The following is a 17,276-nucleotide window of genomic DNA, read 5'->3' as shown; positions in this document are numbered from 1 at the left end:
ATTATTATTATTATTATTATTATTATTATTATTATTATTATTATTATTATTATTATTATTATTATTATTATTATTATTATTATAAGATGCAACGTAGAGCAAAGAGGGAGGTAGCTAAGGCATAACAAAAGGCATGAGTTGTATGGAAGACTGGATACTAAAAAAAGCAAGAAGGACATGTACCGATTGGCAAGACAGAGGGATTAGGCTGGAAAGGATGTGCAGCAGGTTAGGTTTGTTAAAGATAGGAATGGTAATGTTCTAACAAGTGAGAAGAGTGTGACGGGAAGATGGAAGGAATACATACTTTGATGAGCTAATGAATTAAGAGAATGAAAGAGAAAGAAGAGTAGAGGTCATAGAAACTGTAGAGCAGGAAGTGGGAAAGATTAGTGAGGGTGAAGTCCGGAAAGCTCTGAAAAGAATGAAGAAGGGGAAGGCAGTAGGACCTGATGACATACCAGTGGAGGTTTAGAAACATCTTGGAGATGGCAGTGAGGTTTTTGACTCAAATATTCAATGGCATATAAGGGTGAGAAAATGCCTCAGGAATGGCGAAAGTGTGCTGGTGCCCATTTTTAAGAACTAGGGTGATGTACAGAGTTGTAGCAACTACAGGGGAATTAAGTTGATGAGTCAGAGTGAAGATCTGGGAGAGAGTTGTGGAAGCAGGACATGGACGAGAGGTGACCATCTGTGAGCAGCAGTGTGGTTTCATGCCAAGAAAGAGCACCACAGATGCCATCTTTGCTTTGAGAATGCTGATGAAGTACAGAGAGGGTCAGAAAGAACTCCATTGTGTCTTTGTGAATTTAGAAAAAGCATCTGACAGGGTGCCGAGGGAGGAGGTGTGGTATTGCATGAGGAAATCTGGAGTGCCAGAGAAGTACGTTAGACTGGTACAGGACATGTATGAGGACAGCAGGTCAGTAGTGAGATGTGCTGTAGGAGTGACCGATAGTTTCAAGGTGGAGGTGGGAGTGCATCAAGGATCGGCTCTGAGCCCCTTCTTGTTTGCTCTGGTGATGGACCGACTAACAGATGAGGTCAGGCAGGAATCCCCATGGACGATGATGTTTGCAGATGACATTGTGATCTGTGGTGAGAACAGGGAACAGGTGGAAGAGAACTTGGAGAGGTGGAGGTATGCACCTGAAAGAGGAGGAATGAAAGTCAGCCGTAGTAAGACAGAGTACATGTGTGTAAATGAGAGGGAGGCTGGTGGAACAGTGAGGCTACAAGGAGCAGAGGTCACAAAGGTGCAGGACTTCAACTACTTGGGGTCCACTGTCCAGGAAAATGGAGAGTGTGGTAAAGAGGTGAAGAAGAGAGTCCAGGCAGGATGAAGTGGATGGAGAAAAGTTTTGAGGATTTGTGACAAAAGGGTGTCAGCAAAGGTCAAAGAAAAAAAGTTTACAAGACAGAGGTGAGACCAGCTGTGTTGTTTGGTCTGGAGACAGAGACATGAGGTTGAACATCTGGGAGACAAAGTTAGAGAGGCCAGACTGAGATGGTTTGGACAAGTCCAGAGGAAGGACAGTGGGTATATTGGTAGAAGGATGTTAGAAATGCAGCTGCCAGGAAAAAGACAAAGAGGAGATATATGGATGCAGTTAGAGAGAACATGGAGGTAGTTGTAGTGAGGACAGAGTGAGATAGAGGAGGATGACTCAATGGGGAGACCCCTGAAGAAGAAAAAGCTGAAAGATTATAGAAAACTCCAAACTATTTCCCCCATCAGAGTGAACTAAACCAGAACTCTGGTTCCCATGCACAGATGGGTTATGTTCCCACGTGACACACATGACAATTATTGCAGTTTAGACCCTCCTCATTCCAGCTTGTTATAAACCCACCTGTCCTCTCCATCACAGGGAACACTAAAGCTGATCAAGGACCCTGGAGTTACAAGACCACCATCATTAACAGGTCTCTATTGTTATTGAGTTACGAGGCTCAATGAAACTAACCTGTATAAATAAAGGTTGACTCAATGAATGAAGCTTAGTGACAAGGTGAAGAGTGTTGGTGTCATTATTCAGATGAAGAAATAAAATGTTCATTAATCAGTCTGGAGCTTTAAGACTGACCCTTACAGGGTGAGAATGATGAGGAGGAAGGGGTTTCTGTTTATAGAGAAGCCAGCTGAGACCACAGCCACCAGCAGCTCCACCTCTAATCTCAGTGTCTGCAGGGAGGTGCAGGTCCACACCTGTCTGAAGTATGTCAGAGAACACCTAAAGGATTTAGAGAAGTGCTGCTATCAGATGAGACAAAGATCCAGCTCCTGGACCAACTAGACCTCCCTGAAGATCAGTTACAGCCAGGTCTTCCAGCATGACAAAGGAGGAGCAATAGCACACTACATTATGTTACTAAACGTTTTGTCTCTACACATGAAAATTAAAACTACTATACAAATATAATCTGTTCTAGAGGTGGGCAAACTTAAACTGTGGAAGTGACAGTTTTACTGACAAAGGAAGAGTTAAATACAGAGGGAGGGGTTTGACTTTGATAGACCTGTCAAGAAAAAATACCTGACTGCAAAAAACCTCAACAAAACACTTTAGACCGACTAAAAGCAACAAAATGATGGCGTTGTTATAGTTTATATTGAGATGGACTAAAGGTAAAAGCTGAAGCTTGAACCCAGCACCACCCACCTTGAACGGGTACCTGGAGCTCTCCTCCTCCAGCACACCTGCCTCGAACTTCTTCCCGATGAACCTCTTGGCGTCGTACACGGTGTTGTGCGGGTTGATGTCGCCCAGCTCCAGAGCTTCGTGCCCGGCCAGCACCGCGGCGGCAGTGAAGGTGACGGCGCTGGGGATGCTCTTCCTCCCCTCCGCGTCCGCCACCACCTCCACCTCCCCGCTACCCGGGTGGAAGACCCCGACCGAGCAGAAGGTAGTACCCAGGTCCAGACCGATTACTTTGGGTTTGGGGGGAGGTAGGTACTGCTGGCCCAGATAACCAGCCAGGAGCAGAGCCAGAATCACCGAACCTACGACACGAGACTCTCAGCAGATGGACACCGGCTAGCTTGTGTGTTAGCATCTATGTTTGTAATTCAACTTACCAATCATGGACATTTCTCCCGCCATCTCCAGGAAGTGTCGAAAAATCACCAAATGTCGGCGAAAATGGTTCGACGTGCCGCTAAACCGTGACTAGTGACAGCTGGACGTGTTGAAACTGGGGTTTTTCACCTCGTCAGTAAAGTACACGTCAACGTTACGCCACTTTCTGGGAATTCTGGGTAATGTAGTTTGCAGTCTTTAAAACGTTTACGATGACGTATGTTATCATCGTAAACGACTCCGTCTTCTAAGCCAATCAGAAAGTGGCATAGTCTTGTTGCATTTTTGTCCCTCAGAGATAGCCTACGTTATGTACGTTACGTTATTCTTTTATATGTAAAATACATCATCCATCCATTATCTTTACCATTTTAAAATTAGTTTACATGAAGCCGTTTCATACAAATATCTAGAAGTTCACAAGTTCCATTACTCTTTTTCCTTTCCTGTTTTTCTTTGTGAACTCAGAAAATCCCCTGATTTAAGCAGTTTTGTTTTATTATATAGAAATATCCGACTTCCCAGTGTGTTTCGAACGCAGCAGTACTTTGTACAAAGAGAAAATATTTTCAATGTACACTTATTATTATTATTATTGTTATTAACGTTTGTTATAATACAGTTAATTTTTTATTTATTCAGCATGCATGTGTTCACAAGAATGTAGATGTGTGTTCAAATCAAATATCAACAAAATGTGTGTTAAAATTTGTTTTATTGAGTTATTTACAAAAGGCTGTGAAAATTGATAAATACTGATACTCATATTAACATAAACTGTCCTCTCTCACACTCACTCATTCAAATGTATGTTTATAAAATAATACACTTGTTATGTACAGAACAGATGTTTGGTCTTAATCGAGAGAAAAGCTGAAGTCTGAAGGTTGAACTGTGACTGGATGCGTTAGGAAATGTAAAAAAGATGCAGCTGAGATAAATAAAGGCAACACATTTACAAAAAAAAATGAATAATTTGCAGGATAATAAATATAACAAACGTAAAAACAAGAAAACGTCACTTCTTAACATCTTAAAAACACTCTAACCAACAACAAAACACCGTTTTTACTCTGATAAAGCAGCGAAAAAATAAGCTGACGATCTTTACATCCTTGAGTTTAATGTGTCAAATAAAATAAAATGTTTACATTTTAGCAAAGCCTGAAGACAGAACAATGGGTGACGTTTAGAGAAGATTAGTTCAGGTCTGAATATCTTGGTTTTTTATTTCCACCAGAATCCATCATCTGTGGAGTGAGTTCAGGCGTCCACCTCGTCTGTGACCTGGTCTGTGTCCTCCTTAGTGTCTGAGCACTCGGATGGGATGAAGCATCCCGAGTCTCTGGGACAGTCGCTGTCCTCTTCCTGTTGGCTGAGGGAGGACCTGTGCTCCACTGAGTCGCTGACGTCGTCACCTGCAGGAAGACAGATGAAATGATGGAGAAAGCTGCTCCCACACACGTTTTGGAGCAAATCTGTGATTGCACGCTCCGTTAGTTTATCTGATGTATTTCTAGGAACTCTCATCCCTTAAAGGAATGTACATCGCCCGCCACTTTTCAGGCCAAAGTTAGACCTAAAACCATTTTCTGCTGAGAAGGAGCTAAGTTAGAGCAGTTTGGGTCAAACTGTGTAAATAACATTCTGCACGGTCTCATGCAGGCTGCTGTAAATCACTCTCAGCTACTACCACACCAAATTTAAGCTTACTATCTGAAAACATAGCAGAACTGTAGCCATTTTTGTGTTTCCTAATGTCAGATGACTGTGGCAGCCATCATGAACTGGGTTGCATTTAAAAGTTAATCGAACTCCCCGTATGCTCTAAATGCTTTAAAATCCATCCAGAGTTCATGAGATATTTTGCTAACAGACAAACAAAGCTGATGGTAAAGGTTTTAAAGCAGATCAGCCTCAGCTACTACCACACCAAATGTTGGGTCAGTAGCTGTCAGACTGGCTGAGGGTTAGCAGATTTTGTGTTTGCTAACATTGCTTAACTTTAACGGCCATCTTGAAAGCAACGAACTCACACACGTGATCATTGTGAGTCATTTTATGAGAAGTGTAGAGGCCGTCAAGAGCAGAGACCACGTCGCCTTCCTTCAGACGTGTTCAGTTCCTTCAGTCAACAGTGACGACGCTCCACCAGATTTTTAATCCCGCCTTTCAACCGGATTAAATTACTGATCGGTCATCTGCTGAGCCCAAAAACTACAATCGCCTCCAGTTTGTTCACCTTCGGCTGAGCCTGAGTCATACGGAGTGCTGTTTGTAAAGTTGCACAGTCAGAAATTAACATCAATATTTTGGTTTATTTTTAGCCTTTCATAAGAAAAAAAATAGTTTTTTTTTTCAAAGTCATATTTTCACCATGTTATTTAAACATTTATAAATGTCATAGTTCCCAACTAAATATTGAATTTACAAGATAAATATTTAGTTTACAAACTAAATACTTAACTTGCAAATTAAATATTTATTTAGTAAACTAAATATTTTGGTATAAATTAAATATTTGATTTACATAAAAATATTTAGTTTACTAACTAAATATTTAATTTCTAAGCTAAACATTTAATTCCTAAACTAAATATTTATCTTGACAGCTAAATATTTAGCTCAGACCAAAATATTTAACTAGCAAGTTAAATATTTAGCTAACAAGTTAAATATTTAACTTGCAAGTTAAATAGTTTGTAAACTAAATATTTATCTTGTAAATTAAATAGTTAATTTGTAACTATGACATTTATAAATGTATGAATAACATGGTGAAAATATGACTTTGGAAATTTTTTTATTTTTTCTTATTAAAGGCTAAATAAACCAAAATATTGATGTTAATTTTTGACTGTAAAACTTGACAAAATGCACCCCATAAAGTCAGTTAAACTTTAACAGAATGGTAAAAACCACAAAAGGGATATCGTTCCTTTTACCATTCAGGCTGGTGAGATTATGAGCCGACATGTTGGAACCATGGAATTACAGATTACAGCACCTTCTGTCTGCCTGACTAACAGGAAGTCTCAGATACAACAGTGCTGTTTTCATTCATTTCTCATCAGGTCGAGTAAAACTCTGGAGTATGCCGGCTGATGCAGGTGTTACGTATTAAATCAGATTTAATCATTTGATTACAGCAGATTACATAAAGTTACTCATTTTAAAAGCTCCCTAAAACAAAAGCTTCTTGATCCATATTTTCCAAACAGAACTCATCGCTCTCAGACTGCAGGTTTACTTGTGGTTCCTAGAGTTTCTAAAAGCGGGAAACTTGACTCAATATAAGACAAATTTTGATAAATCTTATATTTAAAGTTGGCCTTAAAATTTAAATCTGGATCTGAATTGAATTTATGATTTAGTCTGGTTTTTCTTCTTGCATATAGAATTGTTGCTGTTTAAAGGTAAAAAAAATAAATAAATTATATACATAAAGTAAATGGATTTGAGTTTTAATTATATATATTTCGTCATGTGTATTAAATTATATATATTTACTTAGTTTTAAATCCGATCTGAGGCAATTGTCACAGAACTCAGAACAGATGTTTTTCTTACTTCATATCTTAGATGTTATTGTTTCTCTTTTACATTTTATTGTTGGATGTAACTGGGACCCTGTGTACATAATTTCGCTCCACCACATGTTCCACGTGGTGCGAACGAGAATAAAGAATCTCTGACTCTGAACTCAAGTTTCTGAAAGAATCTGTAGAAAATCTTACTTCTCTTACGTTGTGGTCCAACTGGACGTATATTAAACAAGTTTGATTTCAGACTCTCTGACGCTTGTTGTTAATTAATCCAAGCCTCTAGGCTGTCAGAATGGAGTATGGTTCAGGTTAAACATGTTTGTAACTTTGACCGGAAAAACTGAAGCTCTGGACTCTCCGCTCAGAACCTCAGGAGACCAACCAGCAGGTGGCGCCATGGTGTTTCCTGTCATCAGCTCTAAGGTACAGTAACAGAGAAAGGCTGGGAGGCGATCCTGTGACCTTCTAGCTGAGAGGAGACAGCTCTAACCACATCACCACCATGCTGCTCCCTTTCATCAGGCAATATTAAACTCTGAGGCTGATCAGCTGTACTTATTGTGAAGATCTGCACCAGTTTATCTGATGATGACAGCTAACTGGGGGGTGGGGGGGTCCTGACCTTCTACGTAGCGACACTCGGCAGCAGCCAGCAGCCTCCGGCGATGCTCGGGGTCTCTGACGTTCAGCTCGACCAGGTGTTTCTCCTGCAGGTGCAGCAGGTCCTCCACAGTCTGGTAGCCGTTCAGCAGCAGGGCTGAAGCGTACTCCTGAAACGAGACACCTTCATGACGTCTCCGGCTCCGTCAGGTTCCACAACAAGTTCTGAAAGCATCTGGGCCGGGACACGTTCTGACCTCCAGGTTGAGCTGCTCCAGGAGCTCCAGCAGCGTTTTGGGCCGAGGTTTTCTGCACAGCTTCTGCTGCCGGATCTTTGGAGCCTCCTCTTCCTCTTTTCTCTCCACCAGAACGTCCACGTAGATGAACTTGAAGTTGCCCACTCTGTTGTTGAGCTTACCGGTCCAGATGCCCATCGGAGGCTTGCTGATGATGCTGATGATGTCACCCACCTGAAACAAACAAACAAAACATTAAAATAAATATCACTGAGACTAGCTTCGATGGAAAGCTTGGATTTAGTTGTTGCTGTCTGCTGCTGAAAAGTGGGCGATAACGTTTTTGCATACATCTGTTAGCAAAATATTTAATGAATGCAAAGATGGTTGCGATGGCCGGCCCTTTGACTGGGGCGGCTGCTGGGTTCCAGCAGGGGGTCGGCTGTAGTTGTGTGTGTATGGTCGTTGGTGGTGTATGGTCAGAGGCGTTGCTTCGCTTTGACGGGGTGCTGGCTGGTCGGCCTGGTGTGACATTCGTGGTGGGGGGTGCTGTGTGTGTGTGTGTGTGTGGGGGGGGGGGGGCATAGGTGGCATGCCGGGGCTTCTCCGGGCCTGTGGTGTGGGACTGTTGGGGTGCCTGATCATTGGTGCGCTGGGCCGGTCTTCCTCAGCTGCTGCTCCCTGCTGCTCTGGCCCCCGGCCTGGGGCCGACTTGTGGTCGTTGTCGGGTGGGTGGGGCGCATGGACGACCCGGCAGAGGTTCTGTCGGGCTGTCTCTGTGTGCCTGTTTATGTCTTGGGTTGGGTTTTAGGTGGTCCCCTCTCTTGGATCAATTTTGGCCCCCCATTTAATGTGGGGTCTACTTCCCACATCACACTCCCCTCTGATGGTGGGCCCCCCTGCCGCCGGTGCATTGGCGGCTCTCAGCATCTGGGGCTGGGTGATGGGGTGTGTGCAGGCCCACCCTGGTGGCTGCCTGCCGGGGGCTGGGTGCCCTGGCTCTGTCGGGCCTCTGTTGGGGGGGTATGACCTCGGGGCTCGGTGTCCATGGCCGGATCTACTCTGGAGGGGCGGGTTGCCGGCGGGGCCTGTTGACTCGTCGCTACAGCCTCCTGGGGTTTCTACATTGTGGTTGCTGGGGGTCGCCCGGGGCTTCCCTTTGCTTCTCTCTCTGGGGGATGTGGGTGTCCCTGTTGGGGAGACTCCTGGAGTTGCGGGCTTGTGTCTGTGGCTCCGGTCTTCCCTGTGTTACCGTCGTGTCCTGTGGTGATGGGTCTGTGGGTCCCCACATCCACTATTGAACATTTTTATGGAGAAACCTTATAGTGATAAGCATGCTCGCACAGGTGTTTAAATTCAGGTGTTTATCAGATACACACTCAGTTGGGTTGTGGTGGCCACTAAATACATCTTGTATTACCATGTACTGTATAAAATACTTTCTAATGATGTTATAAGTATCATTATATATGTTGTTTGTTGTTGTGGTTTCTTGGTTTCTTGGTTTGTCTTGTCTTTTTTTTCCACAGGTCTAGAGGCAGACTTCAATGATGTTGATTTGTGTTCTCTTTATCCCCCTCTCTCTCCTCTATTCCTATCTCCTTCTTTACCTTTTAACTTTTCTCTCACTTTTCTGCTTTGTTTTTTTTCTTTGTTTTTCATCCCCATGTCCATTACATCTGAAACAAGCCCAAAGAAAATTGTAATAAATTTTTTTTTATATATCAAGCAGAGCATTAAGGCCAGCCATAATGCTCTGCTTGTGAAAGTAAATCTGTTGGGCATCACTTTGACACTCAGACAATAATTCTGAGTTTCAGGACAAGGGAGAAAATAAAATAAAATAAAATAAAATAAATAAATAAATATGTATATATATTAATTTTTTTTTCTTCGATGGAAAGCTTAAATTTAGTTGTTGCTGTCTGCTGCTGAAAAGTGAGCGATAATATCTTTAGATTTGTTTATAACTTTTTACTGCTCCTTTCACATTTTGTTCTGCTTCAGCTTCTTTCAGCTTCCTTGTGCAAATTTAATTTTTTAGAGCTATGTTCAGCTAAATTAAGCTTGGGGGGGGTTCAGCTGTTTTGTGCTCCTTTCAGATTCTTCCTGCTAACTACATTTTTTTTGCTTTTTCTAACTTCTTTCTGCTAATTTCAGCTTGTTATGCACCTTTCAGCTTATTTATGCTAGTTTCAGTTATTTCAGCTACTATTTAGCTGTTTTAGGCTAATTTTTGCTTTTTCAGCTAATTCCCCATTTTTTGCACTTATTTCAACATTTTCCAGCCTAATTCAGCAAAAATTTGCTTTGTCCACTTCTGGAAATTTAACCTTCTTTCTGCTTTTTAAGCTACTTTTCAGCTGGAGTTTTTTTTTTCTTTCTAATTTCGGCTTCTTTCAGATAATTTCCATGTTTTTGTGCTGATTTCTGCTTCTTTCAGCAAACGTGTTCTTTTCGCTTTCTTCTGCTAATTTCAGTTTTTTCTACCTTTTCATCCCCCTTTTATAGCATTTTTAACCAATTTCAGCCGTTTTCAGATAAATTCAAATTTTTGTGGTAATTTCTGCTACTTTCTGCCAAATTAACTTCTTTACGCTAATTTCAGTTTATGGTCCTTGCAGCTTTTTTCTGATCGTTTCAGCTTTTTCTGCTATTTCAGCTACTATTTAGCTGTTTTATGCTAATTTTAGCCTTTGTTTTAGATAATTCCATTTACCTTCAGCTTCAGGGAGTCGGTGTCGTACGGACTGGGAACAAAGTCCGTGTGGACCCGGGCCCTGCCGCAGAACTGGCCCTGGTAGGAGCCGTCTTCTTCCAGCTTCAAGCTGTCTCTCTGCCCAGAACCATTGGACTCACTGGTCACCCCACCTGACCCGGCAGACACAGCCCACAGGTTCAGACAGAACGGTTCTGGTTAAACGATCGGGTCGGGCTGTGCAGGTACTCACTGGAGCAGCTCTGTCTGCTGGAAAGACTCTCCAAAGAGTTGCTCGTCTTCTCAGAGCTTCTCTCAGCTGGAGGGCAGTTTTCAGTCTCTGCCTCGGGGTCTTTGTCTGCGTCCTCTGACTGGAAAGAAACAACATGAATACATTTAATAAAGAGGGAGGAGCTTTTTAATGAAAACATGACATCTGAAAATGTTGGGGTGTAAACGTGGGGAATAACAGCAGAATGTAATGCAGGTCTCTTAAACTTGTATTTTATTCACAATGAATCATATGAACATGTCAAAAAGAGTTGATGCTTAAAATCTGTAGATGGAGTCTTGAACTTTTCATTCTAGAGGCATTAATGCACACCCATACCATCAGAGAGGCAGGCTTTTGATAGCAGGCTGGATGTTCCCTCTTCTTTTTAGTAGAGGTGTGTTTTCCAAACAGAACTTCAGATTTGTCTGACCTCAGAACAGTTCTGGACTTTACCTCAGTTCATTTGAAATGAGCTCTGGTCCAGAGAAGACGGCAGCAGTTCTGGATGGTCTCCACATCTGGCTTCTTCTCTGCCTGATAGAGCTTTAAGCAGCATTTGTGGATGAACTGTGACAGACACTGATCTGTGGAAGTGTTCCTGAGTCCAGAACAGAACCAGAACCAGACCAGGCTTTAATGCAGTGGCCCCTGAGGGCCTCGTCCTTTGAGTTCACAGATTTCTACAGATTATACTAATCTGCTGATGAGATTATGAGCAGATGATGGAGATTAAAGTATTTCATTCAGGAACTTTATTCTGAAATTGTTCCTCTAGTGTCAGACAGACTGCTGAACCTCTGCCCATCTTTACTTCTAAAAGTCTCTGTTTAAACCCCGTCCTCTGACTGATCTGTTGATTATTAACCTCATTAGTTGAAAAATGCTCCTCCAGATGTTTCTGATTTGTGCAACCTATTTTTCAGCTTTTTGTTGCTCCTGGAACAACTTTTTTTGTTTTACGTGTTTCTACCCTTAAATTCAAAATAACCCTTTTTTCGCATTAAAAAAGTTACAAAATCTTAGTTTAATCAAGTCATGTTTTTACTATGTTCCATTTTCTTTATAAATTATGGGTTTATGGAAGTTCTGATTTTACTTTTATTTGACACAACCCTCCTACGTGTTTAGAGCGGTTGTTGTAAAAGATATTTAGAACTGAACGTCTGGTGAAGATGGAAGCTGAGAAAGTTTCAGATCTACTAAAAACATGTCCTTATCTATCAGAGCAGCAGAAAGATGATTTATCTCCGTGCAGCTCGGGTTAAAAAACATCCTTTCCACCCTGACAGGCAGCGCCATGTTCGAGGATGTGGTTTGTGTCAGATGAACGCTATAAAAAACAAAGCTTTCTGTAAACGACGCCGATGTGCGTGACATCAGCAGAGGGGCTTTTTGACGATTCGTGCTTATCGACTGATCAGTTTATGAAAAGGAGTAAGAACTCCACCCTAAGCTTCATGACTCACCGTCTCCTCGGACAGAGACTTGGCGTGCTTTTTGCCCATTTTCCTGCGCATGGTGAGCGAAATCTCCTTCATCTTCTTGCCGAGGCTGGCGGGTTTGCTCGGGTCTGGACTTGCGGCCTCGTCTCTGAGCTGCAGGACACGAAACAGAAACCGGGTCAAATTCAGTCCACACAGTTTGGCCCTCTGGTTCATTAACGCTCAGTAACAAGCAGCACTTTCACGAACCTTGTTTTTATGAAATTATTTTACTTTTAGTTGACATCAGTCAATTAACAATAGAACGTTCTGCATACATACAGATAAGACTGAAGTCTAAGCATGTCTACAAACCGTATTTGTTCCATTTTCCTCGGGGTTTGCGTGTGAGGAGTGATGTCTGAGGCCTTCGAAGCGTCCGAAGCTGGTGGAGCGCTGTGAAGAACCAGCAAACAGTCAGAACGTTGAGGAGCTGCTGTGGGTTCACACAGTCCATGTCAGCAGTTCGAGTCTCACTTTCTGTTCACGTGAAGCTAAACATTCCCGGGTTCTTTTACTCAGAAACAGACATCTGAACTAACCAAATCCAATTAAAATCTCTTCAGTGGTTCATGGGATATTTTGCTAACAGACAACCAAAAACAGTCCAAAACAACAAAAACAAACGGCAGCAGCAGGGTGAAACCAGAACATCATTCCTCAAATGAGATAAATACATCCCTGCATGGCTGCTCTGCCCTGTCGGTCAATTTTACGTAAAACAAAACATCATCCTAATCCCCCCATCCTCTGGGCAAAGCCCCAAAATAATTATATAAATGATTAATCCCTGGCAATCCTGTTTAAATGTGAGCTCCTGGACAGCCGTCTGGTCCTCAGCCCCTCGTTGTGCTGCTCTCACAGACACCACTCATTTACACACATTTAAAACCCAATGTTTGACGTTGGATGAATATATTTCAGCCAAACAACAGTTGTTAGGATAATAATTAGACATGTTGATTTAAGTGTTCAGATTGGTTTGATTTTTGCGTCAACTTTATTTATAAAGCACATTTAAAACAGCAGCTGTCCTCGAAGTGCTTAACAGTAAAATCAATGGAAGTATTTTAACGGAATACAACAAAAAAATAATGATACTCCTGAAAAATTTATTAAAAGCATCAAAATAAAAATACAGAACAATAACTACGAAATCAAATCACACTGTGTTAAACATCAGAGAAGACAGATGAGTTTTCAGCAGAGATTTAAAAACAGGAAGTGAAGTGGTCTGTCTGATGTTGGGGCAGATTGTTCAAAGTTTAGCTGAGCTTCAGTTTTGTTTTTAGAACAAACAAAGCAGCTGATCAGATGATCTCAGTGCCCGAGAAGGAACATGTGTAGGTCAGAGAGGTATGAGGGTTCAAGGTCATCAATGCACTTTAAGGTCAACGGGAGAATTTTAAAATCAATTCTGATACGAACAGGGAGCCAGTGAAGAGAGGACAAAACTGGAGAAATGTGATAATGAGCTGCAGCATTTTGGACTTGCTGGAGACGTGGAATAGAGACTTGACTGACCCCAACATAGAGAGTGTTACAGTCCAGTCAGTAATGAAGGCATGGACTAGTTCTTCAAGGTCACATCTGGATAACACAGAGTTAAGAGTCAGAGTTTCTTAATTTGTCATTCGCAGCACATGTGGTGCGTGTGGTGGAACGAGATTATGTACACAGGGTCGCAATTACACCCAACAATAAAATGTAAAAGAAAACCAGTGATAAGATCTAAGATATGAACCAAGAAAAACGTTAACTAGAAATACGCTAAGCACTAGTAGCATTAAAACAATACGCTGAACAGCAGCACGAACAAGAATCTTTGTGAGCAGATGAACACGCATGAACACAGCATGAAACAGATTAAGATTAGCTATCAGCTTTAAGTGGAAGAAACTTTTCTGCAGAACAGAGTTAATGTGTTTATTAAACTTAAAGTCAGAGTCTAAAACCATCCTGAGGTTAGTAACAGACTGCTTCAGACGCGGCTGAAGAGAGTCCAGGTTTACAGGATCAGAGACAACAGTATATCTAGAGTTAAACACAACTTCAGTCTTCTTAAAACTTAAAACATTTGAAGCTTTCCATGCCTTGATGTCATCAAGATGTTTTAACAGAGGGTGAATGGAGCAAGAACTGTTAGGTTTCAAGGGCAGATAGATCTCATGATCATCAGCATAACAGTGAAAGACTGTTTCCTCAGGATAGACCCCAGAGGGAGCAGACTGAGCGAAAAGATTTTTAAATCTTTTGAAAGTCAGAGAAGAAGCCTGTGTTTCACCTACCTTTGGTTTGCTGCTCTTTGTTTTGTCTGACACATTTGATGCTGCTCTCTGCAACATTTTCCTCTGTCTCCCTGCCCTGCTCTGTTCACAGTGATGTGTTCACTAACTCAAAGACTGCCTGGCCCACTTCCTTTCAGAAACACACAGGATGTGAGGCAACTCGCGTTGTGTCTCTCCTTGCAATATTGCTTCGAAAAGGGAAAGATACAAGTGCTTTAGTGTGCACTTTGTGGCCTTGTCGAAGAAACACACAGTCGACCACTTCCAAGAACAGCTGCATGCAGGTTTTCTAATTGTGGTTTTTCGACATAAATGAGCTAACCTGACGGAGCGGAGCGGACATCACAGTAGCTACCGGCACTGCTTGGCTGTCCTCAGAGTTGGCGTTTTAATTTCCCAGAGTAGAGCTCAGTCACGTAACAGTGAGTGGGTGCTAATATGATTACTTTGCATTAATAATTTTCATTATGTGCACTGTTTGGTTAATTTCAGGGACAAAAAAATTGAAAAAAGTAAAAAATAAATATTTTTTTTTTAGCTTTTAGAAATTTCCTAAAAATGTAATTAGGTCCAAAATAGGGAACTAGGTTATAGTACGTGATTCTGGAGTGAAGATGTGTTTCTTAATGTGAGCTGAGTGTTCCTGAGGAAGTGCTCACATGACAGAGGTGGCAACTTTGAGATGTCGAAACACTTTCCGGTTCTTCTCTGCTCTCAATATTGGAGATTTTTCCAGCTGACAAAAGATAAAAGAACCAAAGGCTGCATCCTAAAACAACCACGCTGTTGGTTGTAAATGCGAGAGGCAGTTTTGACTCACGTGTTGCTGGATTTACTGCTGTGTTTACGATGCAGCTGCTTTCATTTGGTCAATTTCACAAAAGGCAAAACCTCCACCTAATCCCACTGCCTCCAATCTACCAAACACTCCTGCCTCTCCAGATTAAGGTTTCTAATCTACAGCTTCACAGGCCTTCTGGAGAGGCACTGAATGAATCAGTGAAAATTAGATGTGTGCTATTTAACAAAATAAAACCGTCAATTCACTGGTATCACTTCTAGGTGTTAAAGAGAGTCAAACCAGAGTCAAAAAGCATTCACAACATGCCCACCCCCTGCTGAAGCTTGTATCTCACTGGGCTGGGAGCGTTTGCAGAGTTTAAGATACAGCATGCACAAATATTCACATATATGGGGTGCCGTTTGTAAAGTTACACAGTAAAAAATTCATAGCAATATTTGGGTTTATTTAGCTTTTAGTTTTTTTCCCCCAAAGTCATATTTTCACCATCTTATTCATACATTTATAAATGTCATAGTTCAAAACTAAATATTTAATTTACAAGCTAAATATTTAGTTTAGAAACTCAATACTGAGCTTTAAAAGTTAAATATTTAGTTAGCAAGCTAAATATTTAGCTACACACAAAATATTCAGTTTACAAACTAAATGTTTATGTCCAAGATAAATGTTAGTGAACTAAATATTTAGGTGTAAATTAAATATTTAATTTCCAAGCTAAATATTTATTTTTTAAACTAAACGTTTAATTTCCAAAATAAATATTTATTGTCCAAGCTAAATATTTATTTTCCAAATTAAGCTTAATTTCTAAGCTAAACATTTAATTTCTAAACTAAACATTTAATTTGCTAACTAAATACTTAGCTCGGACCTAAATATTTATTTTCCAAGCTAAACATTTAATTTCCAAAATAAATATTTAACTTGCTAACTAAATATTTAGTTCAGACGTAAATCTTTATTTTCCAAACTAAACATTTAATTTCCAAAATAAATATTCAATTTGCTAATTAAATATATAGCTCGGACCTTAATATTTAACTTGCTAGCTAAATATTTACCTTGCAAGTTAAATATTTAGTTTGTAAATTAAACATTTATCTTGAACATAAACATTTAGTTTATAAACTAAATATTTAGCTTGTAAGTTGAATATTTAGTTTGAAACTATATTTATAAATGTGTGAATACCGTGAAAATATGACTTTGAAAAAAAAAACCTACATTTTTTTTCTTATGAAACGCTAAATAAACCAAAAAATATTGCAGTTAATTTTTGATTGTGTAACTTTACAAACGGCACCTCATACCTCTGAGTTAATGATAAATTTGGGAATTTATGGGAAGAATCTGTAACATTCCTGTGTCCTAATTACATCTCCATTAGATTAAACTTCATTCTCATTTTTGTCCCCCGTTATGGAGTGAAGAGAAGGAATTGGAAATGCACTCCATCTTTCTGTCCACTTTTGAGCTGGATGACTTAAAAAATAATCTATGCACCAACTTCCATGTTGGTTGTTGGCAGTATAGTTTTCTCAAATGAATGGGGTGGACAAAGATTCAACTATGGTGGAGGAAATTGCTCCCTCCACCCACCAGGATTTGTCACTCTGCGCTGCCCCGGAAAATAAAAAACAAACTCCCTCTGTTCTTCTCCACAGTGTAACTCCTATCCACTTGAAGATCTTGCATCAACCCTGAACATCCTGTTCATCAGACTGTCATCCAAGAACAGAGTGTCTTCAGTCAGAGTCTTCTTCAGATCTGTTGTAAGACAGACGCTACAAGAGATCCTTCCTGCCCACAGCCATCAGCATCTAGAACAACGCTTTAATGAAACCAGTGTGATGAGTTACAATATTTAATTTCCCTCTGGGATTAATAAAGTATTTTTGAATTGAACTGAACTGAATTGTCCACTGTTCAGTTCCAGACCAGATAATCACTCATTTCAAAAACATTCACTATTAAAATCCCTCAGGGACGGAGAACATTGTGAAACTGCCTATTGTCTTTAAAAGCCACATATTGGTTTAAAAGTATCCTGATGCATGCTCAATAATCCAGGTAGAAAAATCCAAAAAAGTTCAATCTGGTCCTCTGGACATTCAAAAAAACAAAAAACAAAACAAAGCAAAAAAAAGTAGATGCGTTTCGTCTTTCATCCGAAAGACTTCCTCAATCTGAGGTGCTGTATTCAGCTCAGTCTCTTAAATAGCACCTTCTCAGAGTGGATCAACCAGTTTGCTGCTGACAACCAAAA

The 17,276-nt window shown here is 40.7% G+C and overlaps 3 protein-coding genes across 3 annotated transcripts in view; 1 reads left to right on the top strand and 2 right to left on the bottom strand.

Annotated features, from left to right (window-relative positions):
- hspa13 (heat shock protein 70 family, member 13) overlaps window positions 1-3,115 on the bottom strand; it is an 8,955-nt gene extending 5,840 nt beyond the window's left edge. The window contains exons 1-2 of the mRNA XM_037677444.1: window positions 3,083-3,115; window positions 2,667-3,007 (exon numbers count right to left, since the gene is read on the bottom strand). Coding sequence (XP_037533372.1) covers window positions 2,667-3,007; window positions 3,083-3,107 — 366 coding nt within the window. The 5' untranslated portion in view covers window positions 3,108-3,115. The remainder of the gene's footprint in view (window positions 1-2,666; window positions 3,008-3,082) is intronic.
- The window catches only part of gdpd5b (glycerophosphodiester phosphodiesterase domain containing 5b), a 141,784-nt gene that overhangs the window by 89,469 nt on the left and 35,039 nt on the right, over window positions 1-17,276 (top strand). The gene's annotated exons all lie outside the window — the stretch shown is intronic.
- Window positions 4,107-14,264, bottom strand: samsn1a (SAM domain, SH3 domain and nuclear localisation signals 1a). Its single transcript, XM_037677443.1, has 8 exons — window positions 14,206-14,264; window positions 12,233-12,313; window positions 11,903-12,031; window positions 10,416-10,533; window positions 10,184-10,335; window positions 7,486-7,698; window positions 7,251-7,398; window positions 4,107-4,501 (listed from the first exon to the last, which is right to left on the bottom strand). Exons 1-8 carry the CDS (start codon window positions 14,260-14,262, stop codon window positions 4,347-4,349), a joined length of 1,053 nt encoding a protein of 350 aa, XP_037533371.1. The 5' UTR covers window positions 14,263-14,264; the 3' UTR covers window positions 4,107-4,346.

This window comes from Nematolebias whitei, chromosome 6 (assembly GCF_014905685.2).
Source record: "Nematolebias whitei isolate Nwh7 chromosome 6, NemWhi1, whole genome shotgun sequence".
NCBI lineage: Eukaryota > Metazoa > Chordata > Actinopteri > Cyprinodontiformes > Rivulidae > Nematolebias > Nematolebias whitei.
This window is presented reverse-complemented; position numbering and strand designations above follow the sequence as displayed.